Source organism: Bubalus bubalis, chromosome 9 (assembly GCF_019923935.1).
Source record: "Bubalus bubalis isolate 160015118507 breed Murrah chromosome 9, NDDB_SH_1, whole genome shotgun sequence".
Classification (NCBI taxonomy): Eukaryota; Metazoa; Chordata; class Mammalia; order Artiodactyla; family Bovidae; genus Bubalus; species Bubalus bubalis.
In genome coordinates this window covers 80849188-80863700 of record NC_059165.1, presented here as the reverse complement: position 1 = coordinate 80863700, position 14513 = coordinate 80849188, and the positions used below count along the sequence as shown (strand labels likewise).

The window sequence follows — 14513 nt, the reverse complement described above, 5'->3', positions numbered from 1 at the left end:
CATGCCCAGTGTGGCAAGACTCTTCATAGGGAGTTTCAGATGAGAACTTTTCGGTTGACACTGACAGGTTTGCAATCAAGGTCTTTATGACCAGCCTAATTCCTCTTAAGCAGCTTGAACCAGGGTAAGTTGCAGGAGGGATGTGCTCATTTAACCGTGGTTAAACTCCCCTCATGGAAACCCCCTCACCAGACCTGCAGACATACTGGCTGTAAGATGCTTAGTGCTTATTTCTTTTTTAGTGGTTTTTTTTTTTTCACTGTGTTAAGTCTGTTTCCACTAGACCCTCAACTCTTCAAGAACACATACTCTGTTTTCTTCCTTTTGCATCCCATTTTCTGGCATAAACCTAACCCTGAATATGTCTTCAGCAAACTGAAGGAATGAAGTCAGGCAGTACAGATGAACAGTAATGCATATATTTTAATATTTCCTGATAGTGTATAGCATTGTCATTGAAAAGAACATGAATGAATGAATGTGTTTATTTTTCTTTGGCTAATTTGTAAAGTATCCTTTACTCTGTTAGTTCAGTTCAGTCGCTCAATTGTGTCCAACTCTTTGCGACCCCATGAACTGCAGCATGCCAGCCCTCCCTGTCCATTGCCAGCTCCCGGAGTTGACTCAAACTCATGTCCATTGAGTCATGGACGGATGCCATCCAACCATCTCGTCCTGTCTTGTCCCCTTCTCCTTCTGCCTTCAATCTTTCCTAGCATCAGGGTCTTTCAAATGAGTCAGTTCTTCACATCACATGCCAAAGTATTGGAATTTCAGCTTCAGCATCAGTCCTTCCAATGAATATTCAGGACTGATTTCCTTTGGGATGGACTGGTGGATCTCCTTGTTGTCCAACACCTTGTGGTTCTCCAGCACCACAGTTCAAAAGCGTCAGTTCTTCAGCGCTCAGTTTTCTGTATAGTCCAACTCTCACATCCATACATGACCATTGGAAAAACCACAGCTTTGACTAGACGGACCTTTGTTGGCAAAGTAATGTCTCTGCTTTTTAATATACTGTCTAGGTTGGTCATAACTTTTCTTCCAAGGAGTAAGCATCTTTTAATTTCATGGCTGCAATCACCATCTGCAGTGATTTTGGAGCCCCCCAAAATAAAGTCTGACACTGTTTCCACTGTTTCCCCATCTATTTCCCATGAAGTGATGGGACCAGATGCCATGATCTTAGTTTTCTGAATGTTGAGTTTTAAGCCAACTTTTTCACTTTCCTTTCACTTTCATCAAGAGGCTCTTTAGTTCTTCTTCACTTTCTGCCATAAGGGTGGTGTCATCTGCATATCTGAGGTAATTAATATTTCTCCCAGCAATCTTGATTCCAGCTTGTGCTTCTTCCAGCCCAGCGTTTCTCATGATGTACTCTGCATATAAGTTAAATAAGCAGGGTGACAATATGCAGCCTTGACATACTCCTTTTCCTATTTGGAACCAGTCTGTTGTTCCATGTCCAGTTCTAACTGTTGCTTCTTGACCTGCATACAAATTTCTCAGGAGGCAGGTCAGGTGGTCTAGTATTCCCATCTCTTTCAGAATTTTCTACTTTTTTTGTGGTCCACACAATCAAAGGCTTTGGCATAGTCAATAAAGCCGAAGTAGATGTTTTTCTGGAACTCTCTTGCTTTTCTGATGATCCAATTGATGATGGCAATTTGATCTCTGGTTCTTCTGCCTTTCTAAATCCAGCTTGAACATCTGGAAGTTCATGGCTCACGTACTGTTGAAGCCTGGCTTGGAGAATTTTGAGCATTACTTTACTAGTGTGTGAGATGAGTGCAATTGTGTGGTAGTTTGAGCATTCTTTGGCATTGCCTTTCTTTGGGATCGGAATGAAAACTGACCTTTTCCAGTCCTGTGGCCACTGCTGAATTTTTCAAGTTTGCTAGCATATTGAGTGCAGTACTTTCACAAATTCATCTTTTAGGATTTGAAATAGCTCAACTGGAATTCCATCACCTCCACTCGCTTTGTTCATAGTGATGCTTCCTAAGGCCCACTTGACTTCACATTCCAGGATGTCTGGCTCTAGGTGAGTGATCACACCATTGTGATTATCTGGGTCGTGAAGATCTTTTTTGTATAGTTCTGTGTATTCTTGCCACTTCTTCTTAATATATTCTGCTTCTGTTAGGTCCTACCATCTCTAATTTTCTTGAAGAGATCTCTAGACTTTCCCATTCTATTGTTTTCCTCTATTTCTTTGCACTGATAGCTGAGGAAGGCTTTCTTATCTGTCCTTGCTATTCTTTGGAACTCTGCATTCTATCTTTCCTTTTCTCCTTTGTCTTTCGCTTCTCTTCTATTCACAGCTATTTGTTAGGCCTCCTCAGACAACCATTTTGCCTTTTTGCATTTCTTTTCCTTGGGGATGGTCTTGATCCCTGCCTTCTGTATAATGTCATGAACCTCCATCCATAGTTCTTTAGGCACCCTATCAGATCTAAAACCTTGAATCTATTTGTCACTTCCACTGTATAATTGTAAGGGATTTGATTTAGGTCATACCTGAATGGTTGAGTGGTTTTCCCTACTTTCTTCAATTTAAGTCTGAATTTGGCAGTAAGGAGTTCATGGTCTGTGCCACAGTCTTGTTTTTGCAGACTGTATGGAACTTCTCCATCTTTGGCTGCAGAGAATATAATCAATCTGATTTTGGTATTGACCATCTGGTAATGTCCACGTGTAGAGCCTTCCCTTGTGTTGTTGGAAGAGGGTGTTTGCTATGACCAGTGTGTTCTCTTGGCAAAACTCTGTTAGCCTTTGCCCTGCTTCATTCTGTACTCCAAGGGCAGATTTGCCTGTTACTCCAGATATTTCTTGACTTTCTACTTTTGCATTCCAGTCCCCTATAATGAAAAAGACATCTTTTTTGGGTATTAGTTGTAGAAGGCCTTGTAGGTCTTCATAGAACTGTTCAGCTTCTTTAGCATTACTGGTCAGGGCATAGACTTGGATTACTGTGATATTAAATGGTTTGCTTTGGAAACGAACAGAGATCATTCTGTCATTTTTGAGATTGTATCCAAGTACTGCATTTCGGACTCTCTTTTTGACAATCATGGTTACTCCATTTCTTCTAAGGGATTCTTGCCCACAGTAATAGATGTAATTGTCTTCTGAGTTAAATTGTTGTCTGAGTTAAATTCACCCATTCCAGTCCATTTTAATTCTCTGATTCCTAAAATGTGGATGTTCACTCTTGGCATCTCCTGTTTGACCACCTCCAGTTTGCCTTGATTCATTGACCTAACATTCCAGGTTCCTATGCATTATTGCTCTTTACAGCATCAGACTTTACTTCTATCACCAGTCACATCCACAACTGGGTGTTGTTTGTGCTTTGGCTCTGTCTCTCCATTTTTTCTGGAGTTATTTCTCCACTGATCTCCAGTAGCATATTGGGCACCTACTGACCTGGGTAGTTCATCTTTCAGCATCCTATCTTTTTGCCTTTTCATACTCTTCATGGGGTTCTCAAGGCAAGAATACTGAAGTGGTTTGCCAGTCCCTTCTCCAGTGGACCATGCTTTGTCAGAACTCTCCACCGTGACCTGTTTGTCTTGGGTGGCCCTACACAGCATGGCGGTCATGGTTTCACTGAGTTAGACAAGGCTGTGGTCCATGTGGTCACATTGATCCTGTTACTGTGTTAACAGGAAAATTAAGATTCAGGTAAATTTGTTTTTGCTAATTGGATTATTTCTTAACTCTCTAGATAACCTGTTCTATATTAAATACTGGTATTTGTTGTTCAGTTGCTCTGTCCTGTCTGACTCTTTGCGACCCCATGGAGTCAGCATGACAAGCTTCCGTGTCCTTCACTCTCTCTCAGAATTTGCTCAAACTCATTACCATTGAGTCAGTGATGCCATCCAACCATCTTGTCCTCTGTTGCCCCCTACACCACCTGTCCTCAGTCTTTCCCAGCATCAGGGAGTCACCTCTTTGTTTCAGGTGGCAAAGGTATTGGAGCTTCAGCTTCAGCATCAATCCTTCTAATGAATATTTAGGGTTGATTTCCTCTAGGATTGACTGCTTTGATCTCATTGCTATCCAAGGGACTCTGAAGAGTCTTCTCCAGCACCACAGTTTGAAAGCATCAGTTCTTCAGTGCTCAGACTTCTTTATGGTCCAACTCTCACATCCATACTTGACTACTGGAAAAACCATAGCTTTGACTAGATGGACCTTTGTTGGCAAAGTGATGTTTCTGCTTTTTAATATGCTGTCTAGGTTTGTCATCGGTTTATTCCAAGGAACATGCATCTTTTAATTTTGTGGCTGCAGTCACTGTCTGCAGTGATTTTAGTAATATCTAAAATTGATATAATCACATTTTTAACACTTTAATTCTGAATATTATTGAGATCATTGCTGCTCAAAGTGTGAACCAAGAACAACACCGTTGACATCTCCTGGGATCTTGTTAGAAATGCAGAATCCTGGGCCCATCCCAGACCAGTTGAACCAGAATCTACATTTTACAGGACCTTGGGTGATTCATTGCACATTAGTGTTAGGGAAGCACTAATTTATTAATTACAGCTTCCAATTTGACTAATGTTTTTATGAATCATGAATTTGAGTATATATGTGAGTATGTGCTAGTGAGTGAGTTTATGGAATACATGATAAGTTAACCACTGTTAACATGTCAGTTTTTAAAACTTACATGCCGAGGGACCATATTTGATTCTTGTACACTTCCAGTTAACCTGTACAGTCTTTTTTTCCTAGGTCGCCATTTCCCCAAACGTCCAAAACATATGCTTATAGTAGAAGCAAAGTTTGATGGAGAGCAGTTGGCTACTGATCCTGTGGACCATACAGACCAGCCAGAATTTGCTACTGAGTTAGCCTGGGAAATTGACAGGAAAGCACTTCATCAGCACAGGTGACTGTTATTTTCAATCTGTTCAGCTTTTGTTTCAATTTGTGATGTGTGTGTGTGCATGCACATGTGCGCATGCTCGAAGGTACTGTGCTGTGCTTAGTTGCTCAGTCATGTCCAACTCTTTGTGATCTGTGGACCACCAGGCTCCTCTGCCATGGGGATTCTCCAGGCAAGAATACTGCAGTGGGTTGCCATGCCCTCTAAGGGATCTTCCCAACCCAGGGATCGAACTGGGGTTTCCTGCGTTGCAGGTGGATTCTTTACCATCTGAGCCACCAGGGAAGCCCAAGAATACTGGAGTGGGTAGCCTATCCCTTCTCCAAGGGAACTTCCTGACCCAGGAATTGAACTGGGGTCTCGTGCATTGCAGGTGGGTTCTTTAACAGTGGAGCTACTGTATGTGTGTGTGTATATACACACACACATATATCTAGGTAGGCTTCCCTGGTAGCTCAGGTGGTAAAGAATCCGCCTGCAGTGCAGGAAACCTGGGTTTGATTGGGAAGATCCCCTGGATTAGTCCATGAGTTTCTTTGAAATAGTATTAAATTCCTAGAGGATACTAAAATTTTGCATTTAATCTTAGTGACTTCTGGAATATCTGCTCAGACAGTGTCTTCATATTGAGATACTAGTGCCTGCATTGGTGTTTGTGTATATGATTGTGTTAGTATAAAGTGGCACCACTCTGTATTTAGTAGACTGAGAAAATGACACAGATAAATACATAAAGGATGACTTTTGTGCCCAGTCATGCCATTAGATAATGGCAGTGATGGCAAAATCCAGTCAGCTTACTGTGTATGGGGGGGTTCCAGACTCAAAAGAAGCCATGTTGCATAAGTCAAGCTCATGCTTACGTGACCTTATCATGTATTACACTGAATTGTTTTTAACTTAATTTTAATAATCTACAATGTTATGACATTTAATTCTTAAGTTTCTTTCATTTTTTTTTAGCAACAAAAAGAGTTACAAGCATATAAATAGGGACTTCCCTTCCGGTGCAGGGGTGCAGGTTGCATCCCTAGTCTGGGAGCTAAGATCCATGCCTCAGGGCCATAAAACCAAAACGTTAAACAGAAGCAATATTGTAACAGATTCAATAAAGATTTCTTTCGTCTACATAAAAAAAATCTAAAAAAAAAAGAAGCATATATATGTGTTTTGAAGCTTTATGTGTGTAAGTCTAAGAAAAACAATTTAAAATCGGTCTTGAGGATTAATGGTAATTTTTGACTTTGAAAACATCCTGTGTGTCACAGAAGCTTGAGAAACATTGACCTAGATGTTAGCTTCTTGGATGAGAGAGACTTAAATGGTTTTTTTTTTTACATGTTTTATGTATAGTTGGTATATAGATAAGTAGACATAATTAATAGTTCATGCCAGTTGAAGAGTTTTTTAGAAAGTACAGAATAGATATAGGTTATCCAACAAAATAATAGTTGTCTTGAATAGTAGTAGTAAGTAGGTTTTTCAAAGCTAATGGAAAGTTCAGTATTAAGCAAAAGTGATTTTATTTATCACATGAATTGTTACGTTACAGGCTACAGCGTACTCCTATCAAACTGCAATGTTTTGCCTTGGATCCTTCAACTTCAGCCAGAGAAACTGTTGGTTACGTTGTTCTAGACTTAAGAACTGCTCAAGAAACAAAGCAGGTACTGAGCTTTTGATGTTTTGTTATGGACTCTGCCAAACAGTTGGTTATTTTCAGTAGATAAGAGATTGATGGAAAGGACATGGACTGTTAGACCTAATAGATCATGGGCTCGTACCATGGTATATGGTATGGCAGTTCTTAGCTCTTGAGGTGAATTTGGTTTAGAAAATCCTGACCTTTTGATCCTTCCTTTGACCTAGACCTATCTCTCAAAGAAACTTCTGAGTTCACATCTGTGTTCAAGTTGCTATTACCTTTACGTTTAACGTGTTCAGCTCCTGCACTTCACCTTCAAAGTGCTCCTCTTTTAGAGTTCCTGGCTTCAGTGATGGTCACTGCTCTCCTTCCAGACGTCTTCCTTGACCCTTCCCTTTCCTGGCCTCCAGAGCCAACCCTTTCCAGTTGGTTTTCCCTCCTGATCCATCTGATACCCTGCATTTCATGCTGCCGTCTCAAACTTAAGCCACCCACCGAGGCTGTCATGTCGTTCAGTCACTAAGTCATGTCCAGCTCTTTGTGACCCCCATGGACTACACCACACCAGGCTTCCCTGTCCTTCATCATCTCCCAAAGTTTGCTCAGCTTCATGTCCATTGAGTCGGTGATGCTATCTAACCATTTCATCCTCTGCTGCTCTCTTCTCTTTTTGCCTTCAGTTGTTCCCAGCATCAGGGTCTTTTCCAGTGAGTCATCTCTTCACATCACATGGCCACAGTATTGGAGCTTCAGTTTCAGCACAGTCCTTCCAGTGAATATTCAGGGTTGATTTCCTTTAGGATTGACTGGTTTGATCTCCTTGCAGTCCAACAACAGTTGGATTTTTGCTTTTTGCTTTTTGAATGTTGAGAGTTAAGCCAACTTTTTCACTCTTCCCTTTCACCCTCATCAAGAGGCTCTTTAGTTCTTCTCTTTCTGCCATTAGAGTGGTATCGTCTGCATGTCTGAGGTTGTTGATATTTCTCATGGCAGTCTTGATTCCAGCTTGTGATCCATCCAGTCTGGCATTTCACATAATGTACTCTGCATATAAGTTAAATAAACAGGGTGACAATTTACAGCCTTGTTGTACTCCTTTCCCAGTTTTGAATCAGTCAGTTGTTCCATGTAAGGTTCTGACTGTTGCGTCTGAACCCGCATACAGGTTTCTCAGGAGACAGGTAAGGTGGTCTGGTATTTCCATCTCTCTAAGAATTTTCCACAGTTTGTTATGATCCATGCAGTCAAAGACTTTAGCCTGGTTAATGAAGCAGAGGTAGATTTTTTCTTGAATTCCCTTGCTTTGTCTACGTTCCAACAAATGTTGGCAATTTAATCTCTGGTTCCTCTGCCTTTCCTAAACCCAGCTTGTATGTCTGGAAGTTCTTGGTTCACATACTGCAGAAGCCTTGCTTGAAGGATTTTGAGCATAACCTTACTAGCATGCTAAATGAATGCAATTATACCCTAATTTGTACATTCTTTGGCACTGCCTTTCTTTGGGATTGTAATGAAAACTGACCTTTCCCAGTCCTGTGGCCATTGCTGAGTTTTCCAAATTTGCTGACATATTGAGTGCAGCACATTAACAACATCATCTTTTAGGATTTGAAATAGCTCAGCTGGAATTCCATCACCTCCACTAGCCTTGTTTGTAGTGATGCTTCCTAAGGCCCACTTGACTTCAGACTCTAGCATGTCAGGCTGTAGGTGAGTGACCACAACATCATGGTTATCTGGGTCTCTAAGAATTTTTTGTATTGTTCTTCTGTGTAGTCTTGTCATTTCTTTTAAATCTCTTCTGCCTCTGTTAGGTCCTTACTGTTTTGTCTTTTATCGTGCCCATCCTTGCATGAAATATTCCCTTGGTATCTCTGATTTTCTTGAAGAGATCCCTAGTCTTTCCCATTCTGTTGTTTTCCTCTACTTCTTTGCATGGTTCATTTAAGAAGCCCTTCTTACCTCTCCTTGCTATTCTCTGGGAACTCTGCATTCAGTTGGGTATATCTTTCCCATTCTTGCTTTTTGCTTCTCTTCTTTCCTCAGCTATGTGTAAAGCCTCCTCAGACAACCACTTTGCCTTCTTGCATTTCTTTTTCTTTGAGATAATTTTGGTCACTAACTCCTGTACAATGTTACGAACCTTTGTCCGTAGTTCTTCAGGCACTCTGTCAGATCTAATCCCTTGAATCTATTCATCGCCTCCACTGTATAATCATAAGGGATTTGAATTAGGTTGTACCTGAATGGCCTAGTGGTTTTCCCTACTTCTTTCAGTTTAAACCTGAATTTTGCCGGCTTTCATAGCAGCTGTCTAATTGGTGTCCCGGCTTCCTGCTCCTTGCATGCCTTTTGTATTACTTAAGAGTAAGGGAACTTCTTGAAACACACTGTTATGTAAATAGTATCCCCTTGGCAAGATGGTAAAACAACTCAGGGTCTTGATTATGCTTTTGTTATTGAAAATGCTTCTTAGGTCTTTTAAAGTATCTTACAGCTTTTTTTGTATGTTATTGACTTTAGAAGTTCTTAATTTCAGTTTTTCTTAATGACATTTTTCGGTCCTACTTTCTCCAAAAAATAAAGTAAAAAAATATTCTCTCTTATTTTAAAGTCCTTGATGGATTTGGATCTTAAATGAGGATTCTGTGAAGAAAAATTTATCTGTTACTGACGTTTCTGCTCCTGGTAGAAAGATAAAGGCATACCTCATTTTTATTGCACTTCAGTTTATTGTGCTTCACAGATATGCTTTTTTTTTTAAACCAATTGTGACAACTGGTTGTCAAGGAGATCTGTTGGAGCCGTTTTCCAGCAGCATTTGCTCACATTTTGGTAACTGGACTATTTAAAACATTTTAATCATTACAATGATCTGTGATCAGTGATCTCTGATGTTACTATTGTAAGAAGATTATGACTCACTGAAGGCTTAGCTGATGGTTAGCATTTTTTAGCAATAAAGTATTTTTTAAATAAGGTATGTACTTTTTTTTTAGGCATAATGCTGCTGCACACTTAAACTACACTATAGTGTAAACAGAACTTCTGTATGCACTGGGAGACCCAAAAACTTGTACGACTCTCTTTATTGCAATAGTCAGTTTATTGTGGTCATCTGGGACCCACCTTGCAATATCTCCAAGAGTATGTGTGTAATTGCAAATAAGCCAGTCAGTCTGGGCCAAATTTGGAACTATTCAACATCCTGAAAGATGATGCTGTGAAAGTGCTGCACTCAATATGCCAGCAAATTTGGAAAACTCAGCAGTGGCCACAGGACTGGAAAAGGTCAGTTTTCATTCCAATCCCAAAGAAAGGCAATGACAGAGAATGCTCAAACTACCGCACAATTGCACTCATCTCACACGATAGTAAAGTAATGCTCAAAATTCTCCAAGCTAGGCTTCAGCAATACGTGAACCGTGAACTTCCAGATGTTCAAAGCTGGTTTTAGAAAAGGCAGAGGAACCAGAGATCAAATTGCCAACATTCGCTGGATCATCGAAAAAACAAGAGAGTTCCAGAAAAGCATCTATTTCTGCTTTATTGACTATGCCAAAGCCTTTGACTGTGTGGATCACAATAAACTGTGGAAAATTCTGAAAGATGGGAATATCAGACCACCTGACCTGCCTCTTGAGAAACTTGTATGCAGGTCAAGAAGCAACAGTTAGAACTGGACATGGAACAACAGACTGGTTCCAAATAGGAAAAGGAGTACTTGAAGGCTGTATATTGTCACCCTTCTATGCAGAGTACATCATGAGAAACACTGGGCTGGAAGAAACACAAGCTGGAATCCAGATTGCCGGGAGAAATATCAATAACCTTAAATATGCAGATGATACCACCCTTATGGCAGAAAGTGAAGAGGAACTCAAAAGCCTCTTGATGAGAGTGAAAGAGGAGAGTGAAAAAGTTGGCTTTAAGCTCAACATTCAGAAAACGAAGATCATGGCATCTGGTCCCATCACTTCATGGCAAATAGATGGGGAAACAGTGTCAGACTTTATCTTTATGGGCTCCAAAATCACTGCAGATGGTGACTGCAGCCATGAAATTAAAAGACGCTTACTCCTTGGAAGAAAAGTTATGACCAACCTAGATAGCATATTCAAAAGCAGAGACATTACTTTGCCAACAAAGGTCCATTTAGTCAAGGCTATGGTTTTTCCTGTGGTCATGTATGGATGTGAGAGTTGGACTGTGAAGAAAGATGAGTAGCAAAGAATTGATGCTTTTGAACTGTGGTGTTGGAGAAGACTCTTGAGAGTACCTTGGACTGTAAGGAGATCCAACCAGTCCATCCTAAAGGGGATCAGCCCTGGGTGTTCTTTGGAAGGAATGATGCTAAAGCTGAAACTCCAGTACTTTGGCCACCTGATGTGAAGAGTTGACTCATTGGAAAAGACTCTGATGCTGGGAGGGATTGGGGGCAGGAGAAAAAGGGGACGACAGAGGATGAGATGGCTAGATGGCATCAGCGACTCTATGGACGTGAGTTTGAGTGAACTCCGGGAGTTGGTGATGGACAGGGAAGCCTGGTGTGCTGCGATTCATGGGGTTGCAAAGAGTCGGACACGACTGAGTGACTGAACTGAAAAGAAACTGAAATGCTTTATAAAAAGGACTTGTTTCTCCTCCATCCTTGGGTCACCTCTCTTCCCACCAAGTCCTGAGAACGGTTTTCCTTCTAGGCTTAGACCCGGAATACTTACGTAGTTTCTTTGGTTGAAGAGAAGGTAACTCGTCTGAGGAGAAGGATATCCGAGCCAAACTCTCGCCTCTAAATGCTCTTGGCGTGGTTTTACCTGGTTAGTCCTTTAGGGCAGTTAGTCTTCATATTGGTGAACAGAGTTAAAAAGGAATGTTTCAAAAGTATGTTAGTTTTGAGTAAAGTAAATATTGTCTTGCTTAATGTTTTTTGTTTGCCAGCAGAAATATTTGAAGTTGTATAGTAGAATATTTTAATTGCAGGGTAAATTGATTCTCTGTTAATAAACACAAACAGAAGAAACCAGATTTGTTTTCCTGAGTTAATACCAGAAAAATAAAATATCATACATTCTGCGAGCAAATAAAAGTTTTTTTTTTTTTTAGGCTAATGCTTAAAGTTAGAAAATATCTGTTATAAATACAGCAACAAGCTATGAGTTTTTGCCTTAAAAAAAATTTGATTATGATTTAAAAAAAATACGTATGGTTTATTTCATCCTATTTTACCTATAAACATAGTTTGAATATAAAGCTGCGGATTTTGGTTTTGATCACCAGTTCCTTTGCCTTTCTATTACAGTGTTCTGAGTAAGAATGCTGTTTACAGGCACTGAAGTGGTGCCCCTGCAGTAATGGTGCCTGTGAGCCTGGCCATGGGATTTTGCAGGCTGATTGGGGTGTTAGAATTCTTGAGGTTACTCTTGGGTTTGAGGGGAGGGGGTGGCTATTCAGGTATTTTAGGATTCCTCATTCTGTGAGAAAGCTTTTATATTTTGATATCAGTCAAATACATGGCTCATAACCCAGAACTCTACCACTGGACCTTACTTTAGTATTTTGTTTGTGCTTTCATTTAACACTAAGCTTTTCTTTTCCTGATTTATTATAAACAGAACAAAGCAGAAATGTGGCAGGCAGAAAAGGTATAACAGAAAAAGTGAAAAATTAGTGGCCAAAAACTGGAAAACTGATACTTTGTTGTTGTTATAAGGGATGAAGTAAGACAGGTGATACAAGTGAGGATAGAAATACACATACCTGTTGAAGCATAGGAATAAAAACAAGCAAGGCAATCTAAACTTTAGCTTGTTTTTTTTTCCAACAGGAAACTCAGTGAGTTTCCTAAGCAAGATTCATTTCTTTTGAGGAAAATGTGGGGGAAAAATACTTTAAAAGAGGAGGAAGTTCTGAGAAACTATAGGAAATATATTTACAACCTTATAGAACATTTCCCACTACTGTTTATTTCCTATTAACTATTAAGGAGTTTTGCTTTTTTTGTTACTCTCTAGGCACCAAAATGGTACCAGTTGCTGAGTAATAAATACACTAAGTTCAAGTCTGAGATACAGATAAGCATTGCTTTGGAAACAGACACGAAGGCACCAGTGGACAGTTTTAAAGCAAAGGGAGCCCCTCCTCGTGATGGAAAAGGTTTGTGCATCATCTCTAAGGTTATTCTCTGAGAAGTACACCTGTGGACTAGAATTTCAGGAAGGGAGGGGTGGTGGTATTATAGGGAGATAAATGCAAGGGTGTGAACTGATTTTACTCCAGAGCAGCAGACAAATGCTGTGACATTGTTACACATGAACACTTGTTTCTGTTTGCTGTTGTCTTCAAGAATTAGCAATAAGGAAAGATTGTGTTTTCATTGTTTGATATACAGCAGAATAAAGCAGAATTTTGTATTGTTTATAAAAATTGCTTCTTAGGAAAATTTCTTCCTTGGATGAGTGCAGGGAAACCAAAAATGTCTTTATTGGTCTCTATTAACTCAGCTGTAGTTTAAGAAAACCTTCATTTTTTTTCTTTATTTTTTATTTAATAAACTTCTGTTTTTTTAGAGCTTTTTTAGGTTCACAGCAAAATCAAGTGGGAACTGCTGAGTGTTCCCAAATACTACCCCCCCTCGCCCACAGCCCTCCTCACCACTATCAGCATCTCCCACCAGAGTGGTACATTTATGCAGTTGATGACCCACACTGACACATCATCACTCAGTGTCCATAATTTATATTAGGGCCTGTCCTTGGTATTGTGCATCCTATAGGTTTTGACAAGTGTGTAATGACACATATCGATGGCTGGAGGATCCTACAGAATAGTTTCACTGCCCTGAAGATCTCTGTGTTCTGTTTGTTCTTCTCTCCTCCCCCTCTCACCCTTGGCCACTACTGATCTTTTTACTGTCTCCATAGTTTTGCTTTTTCTAGAATGTTGTATTGTTGGGATCATGTAGCATGTGGCTTTTTCAGATTGGCTTCTTTCACTCAGTAGTATGCATTTAGGTTTCTTCCATGTCATTTTGTGGCTTGATAGGTCATTTCTTTTTAGAGCTGAATAATATGCCATTGTTTGGATGTATCAGTATTTATTTATCCACTCAAGCTATTGAAGAATATCTTAGTTGCTTCCAAGTTGGGGCTCTTAGGTATAGAGCTATTACAGACATCCTTGTGCAGGCTTTTGAGTGGACATGAGTTTTCAGTTCATTTGGGCAAATACGAAAGAGCATGATTATTGGATCGTATGGTAACAGCATGCCAAGGTTTATTAACGTAAGAAACTCCCAAACTGTAAGAGTGTATGGTAAGAATATATAATTTTGTAAGAAACCAACAAACTTGTCTTCTAAAGTGGGTGTACCATTTTCCATTTCCACCAGCAGTGAATGAGAGTTGCTGTTGCTTCACATCCTTGACAGCATTTAGTGGCTCTTTAGTTCTTCACTTTCTGCCATAAGGGTGGTGTCATCTGCATATCTGAGGTTATTGATATTTCTCCTGGCAATCTTGATTCCAGCTTGTGCTTCTTCCAGCCCAGTGTTTCTCATGATGTACTCTGCATGTAAGTTAAATAAGAAGGGTGACAATATACAGCCTTGAGGTACTCCTTTTCCTATTTGGAACCAGTCTGTTGTTCCATGTCCAGTTGTAACTGTTATATATGCACTAGAATATGATATTTGTCTTTCTATTTTTGACTCACTTCATTCTGTATAATAGGTTCTAGGATCATCCATCTCATCAGAACTGACTCAAATGCATTCCTTTTTATGGCTGCATAATATGTCATTGTGTATATGTACCACAACTTCTTTATCCATTCATCTGTTGATGGACATCTACATTGCTTCTATGTTCTAGCTATTGTAAATAGTGCTGCAGTGAACAATGGGATACATGTGTCTTTTTCAGTTTTGGTTTCCTCAGGGTATATGTCTAGGAGTGGAATTAGTGG

At 39.9% G+C, this 14513-nt stretch overlaps 1 protein-coding gene across 9 annotated transcripts in view; it reads left to right on the top strand.

The window, feature by feature from the left end:
* Positions 1-14513, top strand: part of CEP120 (centrosomal protein 120) — a 166719-nt gene that overhangs the window by 86353 nt on the left and 65853 nt on the right. For 8 of the 9 annotated variants that reach the window (XM_044947829.2, XM_044947828.2, XM_044947827.2 and 5 more), the window contains 3 exons: positions 4753-4909; positions 6459-6573; positions 12563-12704. In XM_044947829.2, coding sequence (XP_044803764.1) covers positions 4782-4909; positions 6459-6573; positions 12563-12704 — 385 coding nt within the window. In that variant the 5' untranslated portion in view covers positions 4753-4781. Of the gene's footprint in view, positions 1-4752; positions 4910-6458; positions 6574-12562; positions 12705-14513 lie in introns of those variants that run through there. The other variant, XM_025293020.3, reaches the window with a different exon arrangement.